We start from the raw sequence: 24,328 nt of genomic DNA on the forward strand, positions 1-24,328 counted from the left end.
TTAAAGCAGCAGCTGCCAAAATATGTAGCTTTCTTATTAATTTTTCAACATTGTGTAAAATAACTTTATAAAGTAACATAAAAGGTTTAAATACTGGTTATCCTTTTACACTAAAATATTACTAAAGAGATACAAAAAAAGTAAAATGCATATGTTCTTTTTCTTTAAGGAGATTAAATATTACTGAAGAAAGAAAAAAAAAAAACTAAAACATCCAAATGGGGCTATGCATACGAACTTAAAAGGTTTAAATAAAACAGAAATATATATTTTATTTTTACTTCCTTAACTTGTGGAGGGTGTATCCTGTAGCAAAGCCCTAACTTTTTTCGTGAAAGCCCGTTTCAGTCAATAAGTCTTAAAAACAGGTGTAAAGATATTGACAATAAGCTACGCAAACCCACCAAGACATGGAATCGTTTAAATCAAGTATCATTACATCTTCCTTTCTTAAAGAGAAGTAAGGCAGTACTTATAAGCTTACTTATATATATATATAGACATACATACATATATATATATCTATATCTATATATATCTATATCTATATTAAGGATCTGTTTTTTTGTGAAGCAGCCTTAACACAGCTTTTCCGCTGTTTTATAAACGAACGTCAAGGAAGGAGCCTTTTTTTATTAAATGCAAGGGTTCTTCGCTTTTTTTTTTTCTTTTTTTACGATTGTTATAGTTCTGTTTGTATACCACGTTGTCAGTTCAGCACTCCAGTTGTAATATGACCAAGCCGTGCAAGCACACTCTTGAGAATGCAACGTATAGTTGTACAGGAGAAAAGCAATCTTGCCTGAAATCAATGGCAACCTTTTGTAGGTCTATGAACTTAATTTAAACTTTAGGTTTACACGGTGCTTTCTTTCCGAAGTACCTGCACTCATGAATATGTCTGTATGCGTCAGTCGCTCAAATCCCCGCGCTTCGCACCGCGAAGTACTGCTTTTAAATTTTTATTAAGAAGAAAAGAAAACCTTTTTAAATTGAGAGAAAATATACCAATAACAATTTGTTAATGATCTGTTTTTTTGTGAAGCTGCCTTTACTTGAGTGATCACTTCGAGCTGACTTGCTGGCTAACTATAAACGTTACCTGGTAGGTAATCACCCATACAATCAGATTGTGAATCAGACTACGAATGCCGTGAATGTAATTACCCCGATCTACATGCTGTCAAATAAACGAACCACACGCCGTGGCGCAATTTTAGGGGCTTCACCTCTAGCGCTGACGTCCGAGGTTCGATTCCCGTAAGGGAGTGAAGTGAGCGCTTCGCACCGGCAAAGTACTGCTTTTAAATTTTTGTTAAGAAGAAAAGAAAACCTTTTTAAATTAAGTCTTAAAAAGAGCTGTAAAGATATTGACAATAAGCTACGCAAACCCACCAAGACATGCAATCGTTTAAATCAAGGCTCGAGTCGAAAAACACCATCCCATAATATTAGTTAACGATTAACACATTTCTATATGTATTGTAAGCATACAATAAAACTGATAATATGTTGCGCTTATTTATCTGGTGTACCGACATTTTTGCTTGTTTAACAGCTGAAATCCAACGTGGTTTGTGCCATTCAGAATGAAAACAGTTTGCATTTATCTTTTTAATAAAAGGCGAGCTTTTAAGCCTGAGAAATCACCCCGTAAATGCACACGTTTAATTGCACATGTGTTAATATGTATGCTTACACAGTATTAAAAGACACTCAAAAATTAACATCATTTACCTTCGTTCCCGCATTTGACTCGTGCTGTAAATCTCTTCCTTGTTTTTAGTTCACGTGATTACGTAGGAGGCGTGATGACGCGATACATGACTCCGCCTCCTCCATTAGAGTATGTGGACAAAAAACAGGTTCCAGTTATGACCATTACGCGTAGAATTTCGAAATGAAACCTGCCTAACTTTTGTAAGTAAGCTGTAAGGAATGAGCCTGCCAAATTTCAGCCTTCTACCTACACGGGAAGTTGGAGAACTAGTGATGAGTGAGTCAGTCAGTCAATCAGTCAGTCAATCAGTCAGTCAGTGAGTCAGTCAGTGAGGGCTTTGCCTTTTATTAGTATAGATTATATAGATGTCACACCTGTGACAGGTAAAAACATGCTTTTTTTGAAAAACAGCGCCATCTGGTGGACATAAAAGCAACACACACTATGCTGAATATTTTACGATTCCATTTCAATGTTTCCGATTGCATTGTTAATCATATTGACCGCCTGCTCTCCTTCATCTCCAACAGAGTTATGGGAGAAGTATAAATCGCACATGGCTGAAGATATTTTCCGTCTAATACGCAAGGAAAATTCAAATATGAACATGGATTTCACAGCAGAAATCTACAACGAAGCGTTGATAATGATTGAAGATTTGTGCTTAGAAATCGCGAACAAAGTTCTCAATCAATTGGGAATGCCATCACCGTATCGATCTGCTGCTGCTTCGTTCAGGGTTGGAGAAATCTTCTTCTTAGATGCGCCAGGAGGAACTGGTAAAACGTTCCTAATTAGATTGATTCTGGCAGCAATTCGATCCCAAAATGACATAGCCTTAGCTCTTGCGTCGTCCGGAATAGCTGCGACATTACTACCAGGTGGAAGAACTGCTCATTCAGCTTTGAAATTGCCATTGAACATGCAATTCATTGAAACTCCCATGTGCAACATTTCCAAAGCATCCGGCATGGGAAAAGCATTGCAGAAATGCAAACTTATTGTTTGGGATGAATGCACAATGGTGCACAAAAAATCGCTCGAGGCTCTTGATCGATCATTGCAAGATTTGCGTGGAAACATCAGACCATTTGCGAAACGCATTAATATTGCTTGCAGGAGATTTCAGGCAAACATTACCTGTAATTCCTCGATCGACACCAGTGGACAAATTAAATGCTTGCCTGAAATACTCTACTTTGTGGCGACACGTAAAGACGTTAAAATTAACTACAAATATGCGTGTCCAGCTGCAAAACGATCGATCAGCTGAGATATTCTCACATCAATTGCTGGAAATTGGGAACGGAAAGGTGCCGGTTGATCTGACCTCAGGACGAATTTCATTACCTCATAACTTCTGCAATTTAGTGACGTCAAAACAAGAATTGGTTGAAAAAGTATTTCCCAATATTCAAACCAATTATAAGAATCACGATTGGCTGAGTGAACGAGCTATTCTTGCGGCCAAGAACAAAGACGTCTACGAACTTAACAATAATATTCAGTCTAACATTCAAAGCGAGGCAGTCACATACAAGTCCATCAAGACTGTTGTGGAAGCAGATGAAGTGGTTAATTATTCAACAGAATTTTTGAATTTACTCGATCTGCCAGGGATGCCACCGCACGTACTGCAATTGAAAATCGGCGTGCCAATTATCATGTTGCGAAATATCAACCAGCCAAGCCTTTGCAACGGCACACGGGTTGCAGTAAAAAAATTAATGAGCTACGTCGTAGAAGCAACAATCTTGACAGGACCTTTCAAAGGTGAAGATATCCTCATTCCTCGCATTCCTATGATTCCAACGGATATGCCATTTCAATTTAAGAGATTTCAATTCCCAATTCGATTGGCGTTTGCAATCACCATCAACAAAGCTCAGGGCCAATCTTTAGAATTGTGCAGTTTAGATCTAGACAGGGATTGCTTCTCACATGGACAATTGTATGTCGTGTGTTCTAGAGTCGGCAAACCAGACAATCTCTATATCTGCACAGACAATGGAACAACAAAAAATATTGTATACCCACAAGCATTGTGAAATTAAACATATTAGAAACGTGCACTTTCTCTTTTCTTTCTTTTCCATTTAACCAGACTGAGCCACAGCAACGCGTGTCCGGGTACAGCTAGTTTTTAATAAATTTGCAAAAACCTCAAGTAAACTTTTTTCACATTGTCATTATGGGGTGTTGTGTTTAGGATTCTGAGGGAAAAAATGAATTTAATCCATTTTGGAATAATGCTGTGTGGGGAACAGCCCGGACACAGACAGGTAGACAAGATGGTTTCACGACACACACGTTTATTATACATTATGTACAAGTTCTTAAGTGCACAAACCCAGTGCCGCAGCACCAATCACCCCTTAAGTCCTGGCCACACAACACAATGCCTTCTCAGTCTCTGGTCCGCCTCCACTCCTCTCCACCAAGCTTCGTCCTCTTCCACCCGACTCTTGCCCTTGACTGGAGGGAGGCGGCCCCTTTTATACACCCCAGATGGACTCCAGGTGCTTCCCGAGGAGCCTCCGTGGACACACCCCTGTGTGGCGGAAGCTCTGGTTGTGTACCCGGAAGTCCTCCGAGTGTCCCCAATCCTCTTCCCCCCAGCACTTCCGGGTGTGGCGGAAGTGCTGAGGTCCAGGGCTCCCAAGGCATTGGGGCGCCCCCTGGCGGTGACCACGGGCCCCTCAATACATTCCACCTGCAGAGCCACAGCACCATACGTCACCGTTTCAGACCCGCAGTTGTAGACCCGCGGTTACAGACCCGCGGTTACAGACCTGGAAGTGACGTCTCCATCGTTTCAGGACTGACTTCGTAAAATTACTTTTGGAAGGTTTCGGCAGGTCTCGGCAAAGCCCGGAAAGTAACGTCAGGTCAAAGACCCGTTTAGAAACCAAATAATACGCATCATTGTGAAGTTCAGAGGGTTTCTGCCATCACGTTGTGTCATATATCAAACTAAACAATACGGATCGTTTCTGTGAAATACACTATTAACATTTACGTTGTGTTCAGGTCTGTGGGAACCATTTAACATGCTGACAAAATTAAAATCATCAAGATCTGTGTTAATTGAAAATAGTTTTTCATTTACATTCATGAAACGAACTATATATAATTATAATGTTTACACCACATTAGAATTTAGTAAAACGTTAATAATAAAAGTGATTACGTTTTTTAAAATGTACTATGCATTTGTGCAATATTGTTCTAAACCAATTTAGAATAAATATTTAAGCCAATCTAATATTTTTAAACATGTATGTGAAGAAAACGGCAATACATATTCTACACTGAATTATGCAATATATTAATTGCCTTATATAGAACTGCTCTAGTTTTTGTCACTTATTATTATAAACAATGGGCCATCAAAAGAAAAAAAATAAAAATACTAATAAGAACACAATTTATTTATATAGCACCCTGCCCAAAATTCAAAAAGAACAACAGGACCTATATAACATTGGCTACAAATAATATCTTCACTAAATAAAGATAAATACAGGTTATACAAAACATTCAAACAAAATAAAAGACAATAATGCAGACTAAAATACAACATATAATACTACAAAAAAATCTTGAGCAAATAACATAAATTGTGATAAAAATTAAAACCCTGAGTACCTGGACAGATAGAGGGGGTATACTGAAATTAGGGGCAGAATGTCAGGTCTGTTTAATGTCATCCTAAACAAATGAGTTAAAACAAATGAATGGAGTCAGCTGATGTCATTAATTTTGGGAGGTCATTCCACAGTCAGGGCGCTATATACAGCTGAAGGCCCTGCTGTCACCCACAGAGTGCAGGTTAGTGGGGAGCATAGAATCGGAGGACATTAGTAGGCAGGTCAAGAACAGAATTTGATATTCAATCCTGTAAGACACAGGGAGCAGTGAAGTAGTAGTGACTTACAATAATCAATGCAGGATGTGATAAAATCAGGGACAAGTTTCTCAGCATTAGAAAAGGAGAGGAATAAAAAATGTGACACAGGTAGAAGTAAGAAAGTTTCTTAATATGGTTTACATGGGTGAAATAAGAAAAGGAGGAATCAAAGTGACACCGAGATCCTTTGCAGTAAAAGAAGGTCTGATGAGATCTTTACCAAGAATGGTTGAAGAGGAGCTTGTTTTCTTAAGTTGCACTTTAGTGCTACTTTGCAGGAGTTCAGTTATGTTGCAATTTCATTTTAAAGAGTTTTGCTCTGTTCAGGTTTTCATTTTACTTTAGTTTCACTGAGGCAAGTTGTGACCTGAGAAAGCTGTGATGAAGTGTCACTTTTAACACTGAAATGCTGTAGATCTAAGCATCATCTGCATAAAAATGATAAGCCAGTCCAAAGCTATGAATAACTTGCTCAAGGGGAAGCATAGAGATACAGAAGAGCAGAGGATGTCATTTCATTAACAAAGTAAAGTCAGATGGAGGAACTGCTGTGAGAAATTAAGGTGTGAGGGTTACCCTGGACATGACATAAGCTGCATGTCCACAACGCCATTTGCAATAACATTTACACAAACTGGGACAGCAGCTCCTCAAGAGGAAGGTAACAATGCTTAGCACAGTAAGGAAAAATAAGCCAGAGCTCCATCTCAACTGCTGGCCACACAGAATAGGCCAGTGAAGACATCAAAGTTTTGTCTAAACAAATGACACATCCTTGGTGAACAATGTGATCTGCACTGGGATAGGAGATGCCATGGCCAGAAATGATAATGGACTATAATGCTACAAAAAGAGGAGTGGAGAATTTAGACAAAACATTACGCTGGATGCTGGCCACAGGCAATTTTTTCAACATATTGAACATCTCAGAAAAAAATACTTTTGTTATTTGGACAACCTTGAACTGAGACTGGAACAGGGAGAAGGAGACAGAGTCTTCTTGAGGAGCAGGGTAAACCACTGGTGACACCTCACATTCTAGTGGGACAACATGTGCCAAAGACCTCAGCATGTACAGCCATTGTGTCGATTCAACAGTCCAATCCACAGGAAAATCAATGACTGCACCAGCAGCGTGTATGGATAGTTTGTGTGTCTCACTGTGTTATTTTAGCCTGCTGAACTGTACAGTTATTACAGTATTGTGTAGAAAATTAAAATATTCAGTTCTGCTTGATAAACAAATAGAATGTGATCTGAGAGTAAAGAGTAAGCAGGATATTTTTTATTTTTTATACATTGTTTGTTAAAATAAAGTAACCATCTGATTTAAAAAAAAAGTCCCTCAATAGTACATACGTAGCAAAAATGTAATCATAAGTTGAGATTCAACTCAATTATTTTTCATGCTTCTCAAAGAAAAATTAAAATACGATGTTTGTAAACTACTGCATTTGTGAAGTGGGAGGGGATATCTAAAATTATCATTGAGTGTATTTCAGTAATTTGTGTAGTGACTTATAAAACCACAATATTACATTAAAATATACTGCTTAAAAAATTAAAGGAACACTTTTTAATGAGAGTATAGCATCAAGTCAATGAAACATGAGGGCTATTGATCTGGTCAGTTAAGTAGCAGAGGGGCTTGTTCATCAGTTTCAGCTGCTTTGGTGCACTAGAGGGGCAACAATGAGACAACCCCCAAAACAGGAATGAATGGTTTAACAGGTGGAGGGAGCCCACTGACATTTTTCCCTCCTCATCTGTTTGGTCATTCGTTTTGCATTTGGCTATGGTCAGTGTCACTACTGAGGCGATACCTGGACCCGACAGAGGTTACACAGGTAGTCCAATTTCTCCAGGATAGAACATCAATATGTGCCATTGCCAGAAGGTTTGCTGTGTCTCCCAGCACAGTCTCAAGGGCATTGAGGAGATTCCAAGAGACAGGCAGTTACTCTAGGAGAGCTGAACAGGGCCAGAGAAGGTCCTTAACCCATCAGCAGGTCTGGAGGAACAGGATGAGCACTGCCGGAACATACAAAATGACCTCCAGCAGGCAGGCCACTGGTATGAATGTCTCTGACCTCTGACAAAAAGAAACAGACTTCATGAGGGTGGCCTGAGGGCCCGACATCCTTTAGTGGGCCCTGTGGAGCTTCATTGGCATTTGCCATAGAATACCAGAATTGGCAGGTCCAGCACTGGTGGGTGCCCTGTGCTTTTCACAGATAAGGGCAGGTTCACCCTAAGCACATGTGACAGACGTGAAATGGTCTGGAGAAGCCATGGAGAACGTTATGCTGCCTGTAACATCGTTCAGCATGACCAGTTTGGTGGTGGGTCAGTGATGGTCTGGGGAGTCATATCCATGGAGGGACGCACAGACCTCTACAGCTAGACAACGACACCTTGACTGCCATTAGGTATCGGAATGAAATCCTTGGACCCATTGTCAGACTCTATGTAGCTTATGCCATGTCCAGGGCAACCCTCATGCCTTAATTTATAATATAATAATTAAGTTATTTTAAATTTATAATAATATAATCTTATATCACAGCTCTAGCTGATTCAAAACTCAACTGCAAGAGTCCTGACACGAACCAACAACAGCGAGCACATCCCAGCAATCCTGCTGCACCTTCACTGCTCCCTGTGTCTTACAGGACTGAATATCAAATTCTGTTCTTGACCTGCCCACTAAGGTCCTCTGATTCTGTGCCCCCCACTAACCTGCACTCTGTAGGTGACAGCAGGGCCTTCAGCTGTATATAGCACCCCGAAATTAATGACATCAGCTGACTCCATTCATTTGTTTTAACTCATTTGTTTAGGATGACATTAAACAGACCTGACATTCTGCCCCTCCTTTTAGTTTACCCCCTCTGTCTGTCCAGGTACTCAGGGTTTGAATTTTTATCACAATTTATGTTATTTGCTCAACATTTTTTTGTAGTATTATATGTTGTATTTTAGTCTGCATTATTGTCTTTTATTCTATTTGAATGTTTTGTATATCCTGTATTTATCTTTATTTAGTGAAGATATTATTTGTAGCCAATGTTATATAGGTCTTGTTGTTCTTTTTGAATTTTGGGCAGGGTGCTATATAAATACTGTAAATTGTGTTCTAATTAGTATTTTTATTTTTTTTCCTTTGATGGCCCATTGTTTATAATAATAAGTGACAAAAACTAGAGCAGTTCTATATAAGGCAATTAATATATTGCATAATTCAGTGTAGAATATGTATTGCCGTTTTCTTCACATACATGTTTAAAAATATTAGATTGGCTTAAATGTTTATTCTAAATTGGTTTAGAACAATATTGCACAAATGCATAGTACATTTTAAAAAACGTAATCACTTTTATTATTAACGTTTTACTAAACTCTAACGTGGTGTAAGCATTATAATTATATTGTATAGTTCGTTTCATGAATGTAAAAGAAAAACTATTTTCAATTAACACAGATCTTGATGATTTTATTTTTGTCAGCATGTTAAATGGTTCCCACAGACCTGAACACAATGTAAATGTTAATGGTGTATTTCACAGAAACGATCCATATTGTTCAGTTTGATGTGTGACACAACGTGATGGCAGAAACCCTCTGAACTTCACAATGATACGTATTATTTGGTTTCTAAACTGGTCTTTGACCCGACGTTACTTTCCGGGCTTAGCCGAGACCTGCCGAAACCTTCCAAAAGTAATTTTACGAAGTCAGTCCTGAAACGAAGGTGACGCCACTTCCGGGTCTAAAACTGCGGGTATACAACTGCGGGTCTGAAACTACAGTGAGGTATGGTGCTGTGGCTCTGCAAGTGGATGCTATTCCCCTACAGGGTTGAGCTTCCAAGCTCTGTACCCATGGCCCCCAAAGCAACCAGGGCGGTCGCCCCCTCGTGTTCTGGAGGAGGCACAAGCCCTCCTCCGGTCCTCCTGGGCATCCCGGCCGGGCATGAACCCCAGCCGGGTGCCACAGCTGTAACATAAGAAAATGTGGAAAAAGTGATGCGCTGTGAATACTTCCCAGATGCACTGTACATTTTAAGATATCCACAGTGCATTTTGAGATATTTCAAATTGATTATGTATGCATTTTAAGGTGTCTGAAAAACATTTAGAGATATCTCAAAATCAGTTTCTGGACAATGTTCTATTCCTAGAAAAGGACTACCTATCTATTTTAAGATATGTTAAAATAAAATGCACAGTTTGTTTTAGATATCTTGAAATTCATTTCAGACATTTCAAAATAGGCAAGAACGTATATCAAGGTATCTGGAAACTATCCAAACATAAAACTGAGATATCTTTAAAACAACTTCCACTCTTTCTGAAGATATCCTAAAAGTGTATTTCATATATCTTAAAATAAATTTTGACATATATTGGAAAAAAATGTTAAGATACCAGGAAACAAATTAAATATATTTAACAAATGTATTTAAAGAATTTTAGATAGCTCAAACACGTGTCTGTGGCTGTGCAGATATATCTAAAATGCATTTCAAGATATGTTGATTACATTTTAAGATGTTTTGAATTAACATACTTAAACTTTTTAATCTGTGGACTCAAGTTAGAAAATCAGTACCCCACTGGGACGCAATTTTGGTCAGTGAACTCAATGACCTTGTGAACACAAATAGCATGTCAAGATGCCTACGTTTAGTACTCTGCATTTTTAGTAGTTTTACCAATCGGTGCAAAAGGTATTAACATTTTTACAAAGACAGGGAATCATGTTTACTAAAAGTGCTAAACAGAATTTATCAGGTTAAAGTATTCTGTAGTTCAACCTCACAAATTCCACAATACGAAGTATGTTAAACACAGTTTTCATTACTGTTTTTTTCTGTCAAAACTCCAGAGTAGAATGGATGAACACTGAGACGCATCATCTTAAATATATCATAAATCACCATACCAGTGGCTGATATATTCTGAATTGCGGAGATTTTGATATATACACATCAGGCTGCGAATGAAAAGTTCACCAGCAGCATTTGCTCAAGAATATGCCGTCCTACTCATGGCTTTGGAAATAGGAGTGTCAGTGGGCCAAGTCTGCAATGTGTTAAAATAAACTCTGGTCATGGATCTGTGTACAACGAACCCATATCAGCTAATACTGCATTGTTTAACTCAAGATCTCTTAATGGCAAAGCTCTGGTGCTATCAGAATTCATTACAAATGATTTTACATCTGTCATGGAGGTGACCCCACCTGGATACATTCAATTCACGGAGCCTCACAGCTCAAGACAAGGCGGAGGAATTGCAGTAATTGCTAGATCGAAGTTAAACATCAAAAGAATCCCCATTGACGGTCCATTGTCTTTCGAGTGTCTGGCTCTTAAGCTAATAACAAAATCCGGTCCTGTCTCACTTATTGTTGTCTATCGTCCCCCGAAATACAATACGTCTTTTTTATCTGATCTGACTGAATTATTAACCCACTTAAGTTCACTTTCCCAAAGACTCATTCTTCTTGGCTATTTCAACATCCATATTGACATTACTACATGTAAACTGAGAAATGAATTCCTATCCTTACTAGACTGTTTTGACTTTGTGAAGCATGTTGATTTTCCCACCCACTCTAGTGGTCATATACTGGACCTGATCTGCACATCTGGATTATCTGTCGGCAACACTTATAGCTGTGATTTGGGACTCTCTGACCATAAAGCAGTGGTTTTCACCGTCTCATTATCTCTCCCTCGTCTTACCTGTAAACGTCAAGTTTCTTTTTGAAACCTTAAAAATATCTGTCCCTCTGTTCTTGCTGGATCCATTTCTGATTTTTTTCTGTCTTTATCTACTCCATCTACACTAGATAGTCTTGTTGACCACTATAACTCTCATTCAGCACTAGATAAAACAGCTCCTTTAAAACATAAGGAGGTTTCCTTTAAGCAATCAGCTCCATGGTATAATTCAGAGCTATGATCTATGAAAGCAATTGGCCGACGCCTTGAGAGAATGTCACGTAAGACTGGCCTCACTGTTCACATTCAGGCTTTCTCTGACCATCAAAGGGCTTATAGGGATGCACTAACTGCAGCCAAGGACCACACATTATGGAAGAATAACAGAAAGTGGCCATGATAACCCAAGGGTTTTGTTCTCTGTAGTTAATAAATTACTTCAATCTGCATCTGGCCCAATTACCTCCTCTACTGAAGTCTGTGAAAAATTCCTCCACTTTTTCCACAATAAAATTAAAGATCTAAATAATTCAACTAACATAAATCCATCATCCATTTATATCCTCCCCTGGTCTTCCCACTCCATCCAGCTGTAGCCTCCCAGCTCACCAATTACTTAACCTCTAATAATTTGATGGAACCCTTTCATTTTGGTTTCAGGGCGCATCACAGCTGTGAAACTGCTAATCTTTTGTAACCAATGATTTGCTTATGGCAGCAGACTCTGGACAAACCAGCATATTAATTCTGTTAGACCTCAGTGCAGCATTTGACACTGTCAGACATGGCATTCTACTGTCTAGAATGGAGAACATGCTGGGTATCTCTGGCACTGCCCTCCAGTGGTTCAAGTCCTATCTGACTGATAGGCAAAAGTCTTGTTAGTCTTGGCAACAGCAGATCCAGCTCAGTGCCGGTCACACAAGAAGATCCTCAGGGCTCTGTCCTCGGCCCTCTTCTCTTCTGTATTTATATGCTTCCCCTTGGCCACATTATTCGTAGCTATGGAGTGGGTTATCATTTTTACGCAGATGACACTCAACTCTATTTCAATGTCAAAAATGCAACTTCATCAGAGTTTTATCAGCTCACAACTTGCCTCAGTGAAATTAAAACCTGGAGCAGAAGTCTTTAAAATTAAATCGCAACAAAACTGAACGCCTGCAAATTGGCACTAAAGCGCCACTTAAGAAAATGAGCTCCTTTTCAGTCATTCTTGACCGTGATCTCATCAGACCTTCTTCTGATGCAAGGAACCTTGGTGTCAATTTTGATTCCTCCCTTTCTTATTCCACCCACATAAACCACATTAAGAAACTTTCTTACTTTCACCTCCGTAACATATCCCGTGTTCGCTCCTTCCTCTCATTTTCTAATGCTGAGAAACTTGTTCATGCTTTTATCGCATCCTGCATCGATTATTGTAACTCGCTGCTGGCAGGTGCCCCTTCTAATCTTATATCACAGCTCCAGTTGATTCAAAACTCTGCTGCAAGAGTTCTTACTTGAACTAGCAACAGTGAGCACATCACACCCATCCTGCTTCGCTTTCACTAGCTCCCTGTGTCTTACAGGATTGAATATAAAATTCTATTAATAACCTACAAAGCTTTAAATGGCCTTGCACCAGACTACATCAGTGACCTTCTAAATCACTATGCTCCTGTTCGCCTACTAAGGTCCTCTGATTCTGGTAATCTTCTTGTGCCTCACACTAACCTGTACTCTATGGGTGACAGGGCCTTCAGCTCCATAGCACCCAGACTTTGGAATGACATCCCGAAATTAATTAGATCAGCTGAATCCATTCATTCTTTTAAAAAACAACTTAAAATTCATCTGTTTAGGAAGGCTTTTAACTTAACTTAACATTCTGCCCTTTCTTTCAGTTTACCTCTCTGTCCAGGTGCTCGGGATAATTTATGTGTCTGTTATATCACAAATTAGGTTATTTGTTAGGTTTTTCTTTTAGTATTGAATTTAGTATTTTACTCTGGCTTATTGTCCTTTATTCTATTTAATGCTTTCTTATCTGTTTCATTGTTCCATTCAGGAAAACATTTGTATCCAATGTTACATGTACCCTGCTGTTTTTTCTAAGACTCTGTGAAGTGCCTTGAGCATGGGAAAGGTGCTATATAAATAAAATGTATTATTATTATTATTATTATTATTATTATTACACTGTCAATGGAGGAAGCAAGCAAGCCTGCTGACCATGTGGCTCTATTGCGTATAACAGATATGTTGCTCATTTTTAGCCCATGAAGAAATTACTATTAAAAAAATAATAGTTTCCCTTTTAATGTACAATAAGTATTATTTTAGTATTAGCTTTTGTTTTAAAGACTTTATTTTTCTAGGCCTTTCCACATCACCAAAATGGTGTGCCCTGCTCAATGTTTATATTTTGTTAAAATGTAAGACATCTTAAACTGAAAATATATAGGATTCATTATGTTTCATAATAAAGATTAATTTAAATCGTTCTGATAGTCTGTCCTCACTAATAGAAAAACCATTTAGTCTAATACAATCATCCATCCATTTTATGAAAACATGTCATGTAAATTACGAAGTAATGACTAAGTGATTAGCACTCCTGTCTTACAGCTTTAGATTTCTGAGATCAAATCTTTGCGTAGGCAAAGTGTTTGTGGAGTTTGCATATTCTTCTCATACCACCTGTAAGATTTCCTCTTATTTACCAAATACCTGCATCTTAGGTAAACCATAAATCTGTCTGATGGTACAATGAGTGCAAAGGTAAATAGGACATGAAGAAGAAAGTGAAAGGATGCAAGATTCTTAGCAGGCTGTAAACTGTAACTGGCATGCTTACGATTCAAGGAAGAACCAGTGAAAGACATTCTGCCACATAAATAGCCAAATAGCGCTACATAAAGTCAGACCAGCTGAAACCATGGACTTCACCCTTTTTTATTCGCAGAGGTTCATAGTTTTTGGTCCACAATTCCAGTATCCATGTTCTAGTGCCCTTTTGGGTTAATCAGTGACCCATTCATAAATAGTAAAAAAAGCAGATATATAATTAGCCTTATATAAGTTTAAAAAGTTGATTCTAAAGTATGTTTAGCTACATGTTTTGTATAGAAATATGCTGTAGAAATAAATATTGTTAAAATCACAGTTGATGTCCTCATCATGCCTTATATACATTTTTAGCTCTATTGTCATGGGTTGGTGGGATTTCAAAATATATTACATTTTATTGCCTCTTTTTTTTTTTTGGCTTGATGGCTGTTTTTCATTTATAGTACAATGGCTGCTTGCAAGGACCTCCAGGGCATACTGGCAAAGATGGGAACCCAGGTGTAAATGGCATTCCTGGCACTCCAGGCATTCCAGGAAGAGATGGCCTGAAAGGTGAAAAAGGAGAATGCATGAGGGAAAGCTTTGAGGAACCATGGAAACCTAACTATAAACAGTGTGCCTGGAGCTCACTGAATTATGGCATAGATCTCGGCAAGATTGCGGTAAGTATTGGCCAAATTAAAAACAAAAGCAGTCTGGAAACAAAGGTTTATTTTTAGGTACTGAAGGATTTATATTCCATCAAAGAATATGAGAGGGTCACCCTTTTAACCTGTGGAAGATATACAGTGGATATTACTTAATAGCTGTCACAATACAACTAACAAATTTCAGCCTTTTGTTAGTGAGTCAGTTACTACATAAGTTCTTTTTTCACTTATTAATATTTAAGTGAAAAGCAATCAGACCTTTTTGGGGAAAAATAGCTAAAATTAGAAACTTTCAATGTAATTGTTGCATAAGTGTAAAAAACACCAATAATTTGTTTTGCAACTATGCTCAAATTTACCAAAATACAATTTAAACAAAAATTATTGTTTTCTTTAGACAATTTGTGATGTTCTCATGGTTATATATAATTCACTGAAAACCAAGGTGACACAAGTTGCTGTTAGAAGTGTTCTATCATGAAAGTGTCCACAAAAGGCACTTTAACTTCCTAATGTGCTTTTTCGTTGGTGGACATCTTAATTATAGAAATGCCTATATAATGTTCCTGAGCTTACTGACCTTAATTTGCATGCACGTTATGCTGATGTCAACGATCTCTATCTCACTAGCAGACCTACTGTTTCCTTTCCACCCTCCTCGCTTATTGATTGCATAGCAGAAATCAAATCCTGGTTTTCTTCAAATTTTCTTAAATTAAATACTGGCAAAACTGAGGTTCTCCTCATTTGTACAAAATCAACATTATCCAAAACTGATCATTTTTTCTTTGTTATTGATAATTCCTCTGTCTCCCCTTCCCCACAGGTTAAGAGTCTGGGTGTCATCCTTGATAGTACTTTATCCTTTCAGTCCCACAATAATAACATCTCCTAGTCTGCATATTTCCACTTGCGTAACATTAATCATATTTGCTCCCTCACTCCCCCACACCACTGCTGTCCTCATTCATAGCCTTGTCACTTTTCATCTGGATTATTGCAATTCCCTTTTCTTTGGTCTTTCTCGCATATCTCTTTATAAGCTTCAACTGGTCCAGAATTCAGCTGCCCGCATCACTAATGGAACCCCCTCTATTCATCATATCACTCCCATTTTGCAGCAGCTTCACTGGCTTCCATTTAAGTCCCGCATTCAATTCAAAATTCTTTTATGTTAACATTTTCAAGGCTATCCACAACCTTGCCCCTCCATATCTGTCTGACCTCCTCCATGTTGCCAATCCCTCCCGTACCCTTAGATCCTCTTCCTCCATCCACTTGACTGTCCCCTTTGTCTGTCTTACCACGCATTCAGTTGCTCTGCTCCCACGCTCTGGAACTCACTACCATCTAAGCTTAGAAATATTGAATCAATTTCACTTTTCAAATCTAAAAACTTAAAACTCATTTGTTTAAGACTACTTTTTCTCTTTGATTATAGTTGCTCTGTCTGATTTTAATTTTTGCATTTTAGTTTTGTTTATAATGTGTGTTTTATAGTATCTGTTGCTCGGTGTCCTTGAGTGTTTAGAAAGGCGCCTACAAATAAATAAAATGTATTATTATTATTTACCTCTGTAATTAATAACAAGGTCAAGCTACATGCTGCTGAGACCAATTTTGTTCTCATTTTTCCATATCTGAATGCATTTAACACTGAACCTCTGAATAACTTAACAGTAGCAGATTTCACATTGCTGGGACCAATCCAGTTTACCACCACTGCAAGTGCTGAACCTCTCAATACTCAAACCAGGGCAACCTGAATGCTCCTGGGAGTAGTCTTGTTCCCAGTTTTCCAACCCTGCAGGGTTTCAACCTGAGTACAGTACCTTAACAATGGCCTAGACCAATCTTGCCCTCAGTTTCCCACACTGCATGGGCCGAACCATTCCTACCAGGGACTGGCTACCCTGAAAGGATTATATTATATATCCTAACAAAGGACAGGAGCCTGCACCTGCTGAGATCAGAGACAATTTTCTATCTCTGAAAGGATTTAACTGCAAGGAGCATAGCTCATTAAATTACTGATCATTTTAACACTTATAATGTGGTTTAAGGTTAGGGTCCTACAAAACCTGTAATATAATCTCAATCCCTTATCCTGTTGAACCTCCAAACCTATGGTGAATGCCAGTGTCAGTAAACAACAAGACACTGTCCATAAAACGATACCAAACTTTATTTAAATCATTTGCAGAGAAACCAAGCTTATAAAATTAAAACAGAAGAAAGCATTAACCTTAATTATTCAAACCAAAAATCATACAGCATGTTTTTTTTTAGCTGCTGCAAAACTCTTAGGCCAGTTGGAACATTTTTACAGGTGCTTAACCTGACAAAGATGCTGAAGAACTGTCCCTCTTGATGTTCCTCTCTCTCTTTTCTCCTCTTTGGAGGTCTCTAAATATGCTTTGAACTCCTTTCCTTTATATAGTGCCTTGGTGCATAATCATGTATGATTGAGCAAAAGTCAGATAATTAATAAATTTCAATGGTCTTGTTAATTGTCAGCAAAGCTACTTTAAGCTTAATATAAAAATATTTTGACTACAAAGTCACAAGCACCTGCTTCACATCTTTGTACAAGCCTACAATATCTGGTTAGTTTATTTTATCTTAAATCTTATACAGTCTACTAATCACACAATCATAATATTTACATATGCATATCTTCCAATATTCTTCAGTTTATTTGAATGCATCTCAATATCCTCTCCCTCTCTCTTTCTTGGAAAAAAAATCTTGTCATCCTATCAATCATCATCATATGCTGGATTATCCAAACCTTTTGTCCAAAAACACATAGATTAGATTAGATTAGATAAACTTTATTAATTTCAAATGAAATTAAAATGCATACAGCAGCAGAATCGTAAACAAGAAGGATACAAACTCACAGGACAAATAGAACAGCCAATCAATCAATCAATAAATACATTAATATGTGCAGAAATTTCAAAATGAACTTAACGAAGATGTCGGGAGGAAGCACTGAACTTCCTAGTAGCAGTGGGCAGCAAAGATCCCCAGAGGCACTTCTTAGCTCACCGTGGTAGAATGAGCCTATGGCAAAAAGTGCTCAAAGAGAGCACCTCCTGGAGGGGAATGAGGGGATTTTTCATGATGACATCCAATTCTGCCACCATCCTCTTTTCCATAACAGCGTTCAGTGGGTTCATTTTGCCCTGTGAATGAGCAGGCTTTCCTGATAAGTTTGTTCAGGCATTGTGCATCTTTTGAGGTCAAGCTGCTTCCCCTGGAGACTGCAGTGTAGAACAACACATTGGCTACTATGGACTGGTAGAATATTTCCAGCAGCTTGCTGCATACACAAAAAGACCTTAGTCTTTTTAAGAAGTACAGTCTGCCCTGACACTTCTTGTACAGTGCCACTGATCAGATCAGATTAGAGCAATCCAGTTTGTTGTTTATGTACTTGTAGCTCTGGTACTTCCATGTCATCCCCCTGGATGATGATTGGTCTGAAAGGCTCCTTGGCCCCCTGGACATCCACCACCAGTTCTTTTGCCTTGTTAATGTTGAGCTGCAGGTGGTTCTTCCGGCACCACAACACAAAGTCCTCCATAACCTTTCTGTACTCTGACTCGTCTCCATTATTATGCAGCCAATAATTTTTTGCCTGTTAAACTCCTGTTTAATTATAAACAATCATAAATAATGCTAGTTTTCTCTTATGGGATTTACAATACAGTCTTGTTTATTCAGTTTTATTAACCTAAAAGCTGCATCTTATCTACATTATCATAATATTGCTGCTACACTGTTCTCCGCATATAGCAGCCATTTCAAGTATTCAGTGTACATTTGATTTAAACTGTAAAAGAGCAAAAAGCAGAAGTCATTTTTTTCTTCTGATCAGCAGGATAAGATGCTCTGGTCAGGATAGAGGGAAAAATAAATACAGTCGACCCTTGATATACGACCGGCCTGACATATGAACAACTTGCTTCACGACCAAAATTTTTGTTTTGAATTATGACCAACATCTTGCGTTACGACCCGAATGCGGTCACGTGTATCCGCTTGTGCGATTGTAAACAAACAGCCGAGAGCGTTTGTAAGCGTCAGTCGGAGCCCAGATACATGTGTTTGTGGACGTAATTTCTGTCAGCACAGTGATTTATATAATTTATTTCAATAATTGCTAAGGAAGGAAGCGAAGGTAACGAAGGTAAAGAAACCGATTACAATCGAAATGAAGAAGGAAATTGTGTGGAAATATGAGAGTGGCATTCGTGTGACTGATCTCGCTAATATGTACAGCATGTCGAAATCCACCATCTCGACAATTTTACAAAGAAAAGATTTGTATAAGGAGGCTCCTTCCAAACGATAACCACCTTCCATTTCATTCTCCTCCTCCTTCCTTCCTGCAAGCCAAAGATGTCAAATTAAATGGTGAGTACAGTATGAAATTGTTGTTTCTGGTAGGCTAGGCACTTTTTATAACTTTTTGGTTAGTACATTAGAAAAATTATTGGTGTTTTTTTTTTAGTAAATTATGCACATTATACAACCCTTTTCTATTAAAAAAAGTTAAGTAAGTGTTGCTGTGGGCAGTTCGGAACACATTAAGGGCATTTCCATTATTTCTTATAGGAAAAATAGTCTTGACTTACAACCAACTTGAGTTACAACCAGCCCTCGCAAACAAATTGAGTTCGTAAGTCAAGGGTCCACTGTATTTCCAAATATGAAAATATTCTCAGATATTAAGATATCATAAACACTTAGTCAATACAAACAAGGAATGCCAAAAAGAGGAAGACCAATGCTACAGAATGGTCCAATCAGATCTCAATTGCATTGGCAATGTTTGGATTAACCTAAATAAGGCACAGGGAATTACGTCACAAACTGATTGACCTTGAACTTTTTTGCAGAGAAGAGTGGTACAGAATTTTAGAATGGATGTGTTCTGACTTGCTAGAGACATACAGTATCCAAAGTAGTTAAAGGGTGTGCAAAGTGCTTTTATTACAGTGTTCAAAAACAATAAAGTCAAGATATAATCCATCATAAAAACAGTGATCTTGGTGGTGATTAGAATCAGTCAATAAATAATCCACAAACAAGTTGAAATTATGGTTGCAACAAAGTCTCACCATAAATGAATATCATGAGCCTCATTTTTCTACATCTCCTAATGCACACCCTTAGACTCTGCTCAGCAGCAGGAGACTCCTTGCAGCAAGTGTGGTCAGTCATTATGTCCCCATTTCTTTTCTCTTCTGTACTGTTCCCTTCTTGGCATCTGAGACCTCTTGAAGGGGTTGGTAGTGATCCTAGCCTTGAAGTGCCACTGCTTCACACGGGACATCTTCCCCAACTATCTAGTATCCTCTCCACTGCACCAGCTGCCATGATCCTAACTTTTTTGTTCTCTAGATTTCGCTTCTGACTCTGTCTTTCTTATCACTTGAACTTCCTTATCACTCTTCTATAGGGTATATGAGTCTTAATTATGACTCCTAGAGTGCTGATGAGAAAACTGGCTGAACTGATGGAACCTGCACATGAATGTGTGATCAGCCAATTTCCCTCACCAACTCCCTGGAGTTGCTGGACTTTGCTAATCTGCGTACCTTCACCTAGAGCCTTAGCATACTGTTTCTAACTATAACCACACATTGCCTTAGTTTACAGTAACAGATTGCATCCTCCTAAGTAATAATTTTATGCACTTTTGTTGTGTCACCTCTTAATTTTTATTTGCTTATACTGAGAAGACTATACTTTTGCATTGCTGGAAGAAGTCAAGGTACTCTTCTCTCGACTTTCTCTAGCATTGTTATATCTTTTCCATATTGCAGAGACCAAACTACACAGTACTCCAGATGATGCCTACTTGTGTAGTCTAAGAATAATTTCCTTTGACCTGAACTTTATGCTGTCTGCTAAATAACCCAACAATTCTATTAGACTTCTAACGTCCTGGACTCCACCAGGGCTGTCCTTTGTCACCGATTCTGTTCATAACTTTAAGCTTGTGCCTTGACTTTTGACACTGCCTTCTTATTTATCTGCCTATACGTTTCTCTGTCTTCCTTCTTCCCTAATTGGTGCCATTTCTTCTTTGCCTTCTACTTAGCCTTTATGCATCCTGCACCTCTCTGTTTCACCACCATGTCTCTTTGTCAGGTGGACTCCTTCCTGTCATCCTACCCAAACTTCTTCACCTGCTCTTAATACAACTTTGCTATTCTTCTCCCACCATTCCTCCGTACACTAAAATGACTGCATTTCATTTAAAATTTTCTCCCTAAACCTGTTTTTAAGCTTGTCCCTCTTTTAATTTCCATCACTTTATCCATGTTATTGGTTGCTCTGTTTGTATTCTTTTGCTGATTCTAATCTCCCATTCCATCACCATCATTTTATGCTGCACTATCAAAGTCTCCCTATTTATGACCTCACAATTCTTTATTATATATATATATATATATATCAGTATAAATACAACTTTTGCTCCAGTTTTCTCCTGTACTGCTCCTTCGCCACCCTGAGCTGGACTCAGAGTTCCTTCTGCACGTGCTTGAGCTCATGCTGATCACCACCTTTAAAAGCCCTTTTCTTCTGGTTCAACAGGGCCTTCATATCACTTGTAATCCATGGCTTGTTGTTAGTATAGAAGCGTACTGTTTTTACTGGAACTACAATGTCCATACAGACATTGATGTAGTCAGTAGTGCAGTCAACAACCTCAATGTTCTCTATATGGGACTCCTGCAAAATATCCCAGTCCATAGTTCCAAAGCAGTCTCTCAGAGCCTGCTCTGCCTCAGATGACCACTTCTTGAATGAGCGTGTGGTTGTAGGTAGCTCACTCACTCTTGGTTTGTAGTGAGGCTGAAGCAGAACCAGGTTATGATCTGCTTTCCCAAGCACAGGCAGCGGGTGTGACTGACATTACATTAACAAGTTTTGGGTAATAAAACGTGAAGCAACTATAGTAGTTGTTTTTCAGCTACAGTTCCGCTTGTATCTGCAACTCATTTACCTTGAGCTTTGTTCTTCTATTACTCTTAAATTTTTACAGCGAATGTAATTGCCAAGTATGTTTCGGCCTTCACCCTTTCCCTATTTTTTTCCTTCTCCTGCTTACTGCCCTTTGCAACTGTGTCCACTAACACTGCTTTGCTCTTCATTTCTTTATAGTGAAAGCCACTACCTGAGGCAGTCACATAACCTGCCTAAAAACCTGCCTCTAGTTGCAAAAAATGTTTGTATAAATAGTTGTACCTTATCTTGTTCCTGTTAAGTGGTCTTGGATTAAGATATAAGCCAATTTTATAACACCACATTTATCTAGCATTCTTTCCCTCTACTGTATATATTTATCTTTCAAGTTAGACTTTTGTTTGCATTTATTTGTTAGGTTTAAGCAATGTCAATTTAAAAAGAACTTACCTTAAATTGTTGTCTCACCAATTAACAGCAGAACTTCTATTTTCTACATATGCTGCAAGGCATTTACCAGCCTCTTCAGCTGCACATGCGTACACATTCAAGTTTCTCATTTGAAGTTAAAAAACAGTTTAAAAAAAGCTCCAAAATGGTGCTGCACACAGGTGTAACAAAAAACCTTCAGCTGCCAAGAAAGACTAACCCAGCTGATTTTGCTTAATCCACTCCACTTCTTTAAAAATTTTCTTTTAAAATGAGACTGATATGATGTTTGCTCTTTTGAAAATCTTCTGGTAATTAGTATTTTTTTGTTACTTATTTTTTTTTTTTTTTTTTTTTGAGGTTTTGAAACCATTTTTGACTTTTTAATTTGAGATTTTATTTTACCTGCGGTGGGTTGGCACCCTGCCCGAGATTGGTTCCTGCCTTGTGCCCTGTGTTGGCTGGGATTGGCTCCAGCAGACCCCCGTGACCCTGTGTTCGGATTCAGCGAGTTGGAAAATGGATGGATGGATGGATTTTATTTTACCATGAATTAGAAACATACTGCAACAAAAAATTGTTTTTTAATGCTCATTGCTATTTTGTTTATTCGCAATTATGAAACTGTCATTCGTCATTCAGCATTATTAAAGTCACTGTTGTGAGACAAACATTGTCCAAGTTTTTTGGATACATCTTCAAAATACTGTTCTTTATTTTTAGTTATAACAAATTCTTTAGCTAAATTTAATAAAACTCTGTTTTTAATTTTTCATATTGGGCTTTGTCAAATGACAATTTGATTCCTGCTTTTGAACTTGCTTGTCCTTTGATGAAGATTTTGTCTCTAGTCATTTATCTTTTTTTGCCCTTGTGGCCTACCAAATTCATCTGCAATTTACAGCAATATTGAATAAGCCAGAAAATTAACAAAAATGGATAAAAAGTCTAAAAAGGAAAAAAAGAAAAGGAAAAAGACTTGCAACACTTGTTGAGTAGGGTGAAAAATGCAATCCAAAAAAGGTCACAATAAACTAATAACAAAAGCACATAAATAAAGTGTGATGAAAAACTAATAAACACACAAAAGCACAGCAAGAAATATAAAAGAAAAAGTATTGTTTTAAACAAAAAGCATCATATATTATACAAGCAAAATAATATGAGGAATATTAATAAGACCCTGAATGGCCAACTGAATTAATAGTGGAGAAGGAGACAATCACTGCTGATAGTGGTAGGCTTTATACCATAAAGAAAAATACAAGAAGAAAAAAATGAAAATTATATTTTAAATTTGAAAAAGATATAATAATACAATACAATGTGGACACATAGCAATACCATTAATACAAAAACTATAATATCCAGTAATATAAAAAAAAATAATATAAGCAGGGTGGAGAAATATAAAGACCCATCTACTGCTTTTCATGGCTTTTAAGAAGTGCCAGTTTATAAATGAAGGACAGTTTGGAGCATTGAGCTTGTTCACACACTATTATCAATATACTGTATTTTATTTTTTGTTGTTCTTGTGTAGGTTTATACTGTAATTTCTGTATATATTGCTATGTAAGAACATATGAAGGTATTGTAAAATTAAAAATTCTAATTTTTTAATTTCGCTATTATGCCTTTTTATTTAATTATTGTAATTTTCATTTTTCATTATATTTCTCAATTTTCCCTATTTTTATTATTTTTGTACAACTGAATTTTATCTAAAGTAAGCAGATTAATCTTATTCTTTTTTGAATTATATGGTTGTTTTTAGATTATAGTTCACTCCTTCCTCATCTATGAGGCAATGAGTAGGTGAGCACACAGGTATCAGCATTATATACTGGCAGGGTTTGATTCGTACTAGTGCTCTGTAATGACACTTCTCTGTTTGTGCTTTGGAATAACTGGCATGTAATGTATGCTTGGGAAGTACATATCAAACAGTGCCATCAAGTATATAACATTGATACCGGTGTGCACATATAGTTCTAGTCTAGGGGCGCTAAATAGCAATGCCATGCAGCAGCTGTCACTACCCAACCTGTACTACATAGTGAGGAGTG

The 24,328-nt window shown here is 37.8% G+C and overlaps 1 protein-coding gene across 2 annotated transcripts in view; it reads left to right on the forward strand.

Annotated features, from left to right (window-relative positions):
- The window catches only part of cthrc1a (collagen triple helix repeat containing 1a), a 61,846-nt gene that overhangs the window by 31,931 nt on the left and 5,587 nt on the right, over positions 1–24,328 (forward strand). For both annotated transcript variants that reach the window (XM_028790934.2, XM_028790935.2), the window contains one exon: positions 14,637–14,855. In XM_028790934.2, the coding sequence (XP_028646767.1) occupies positions 14,637–14,855 (219 nt within the window). The remainder of the gene's footprint in view (positions 1–14,636; positions 14,856–24,328) is intronic.

The sequence above is a fragment of the Erpetoichthys calabaricus genome, chromosome 13 (genome assembly GCF_900747795.2).
Source record: "Erpetoichthys calabaricus chromosome 13, fErpCal1.3, whole genome shotgun sequence".
Lineage (NCBI taxonomy): Eukaryota > Metazoa > Chordata > Cladistia > Polypteriformes > Polypteridae > Erpetoichthys > Erpetoichthys calabaricus.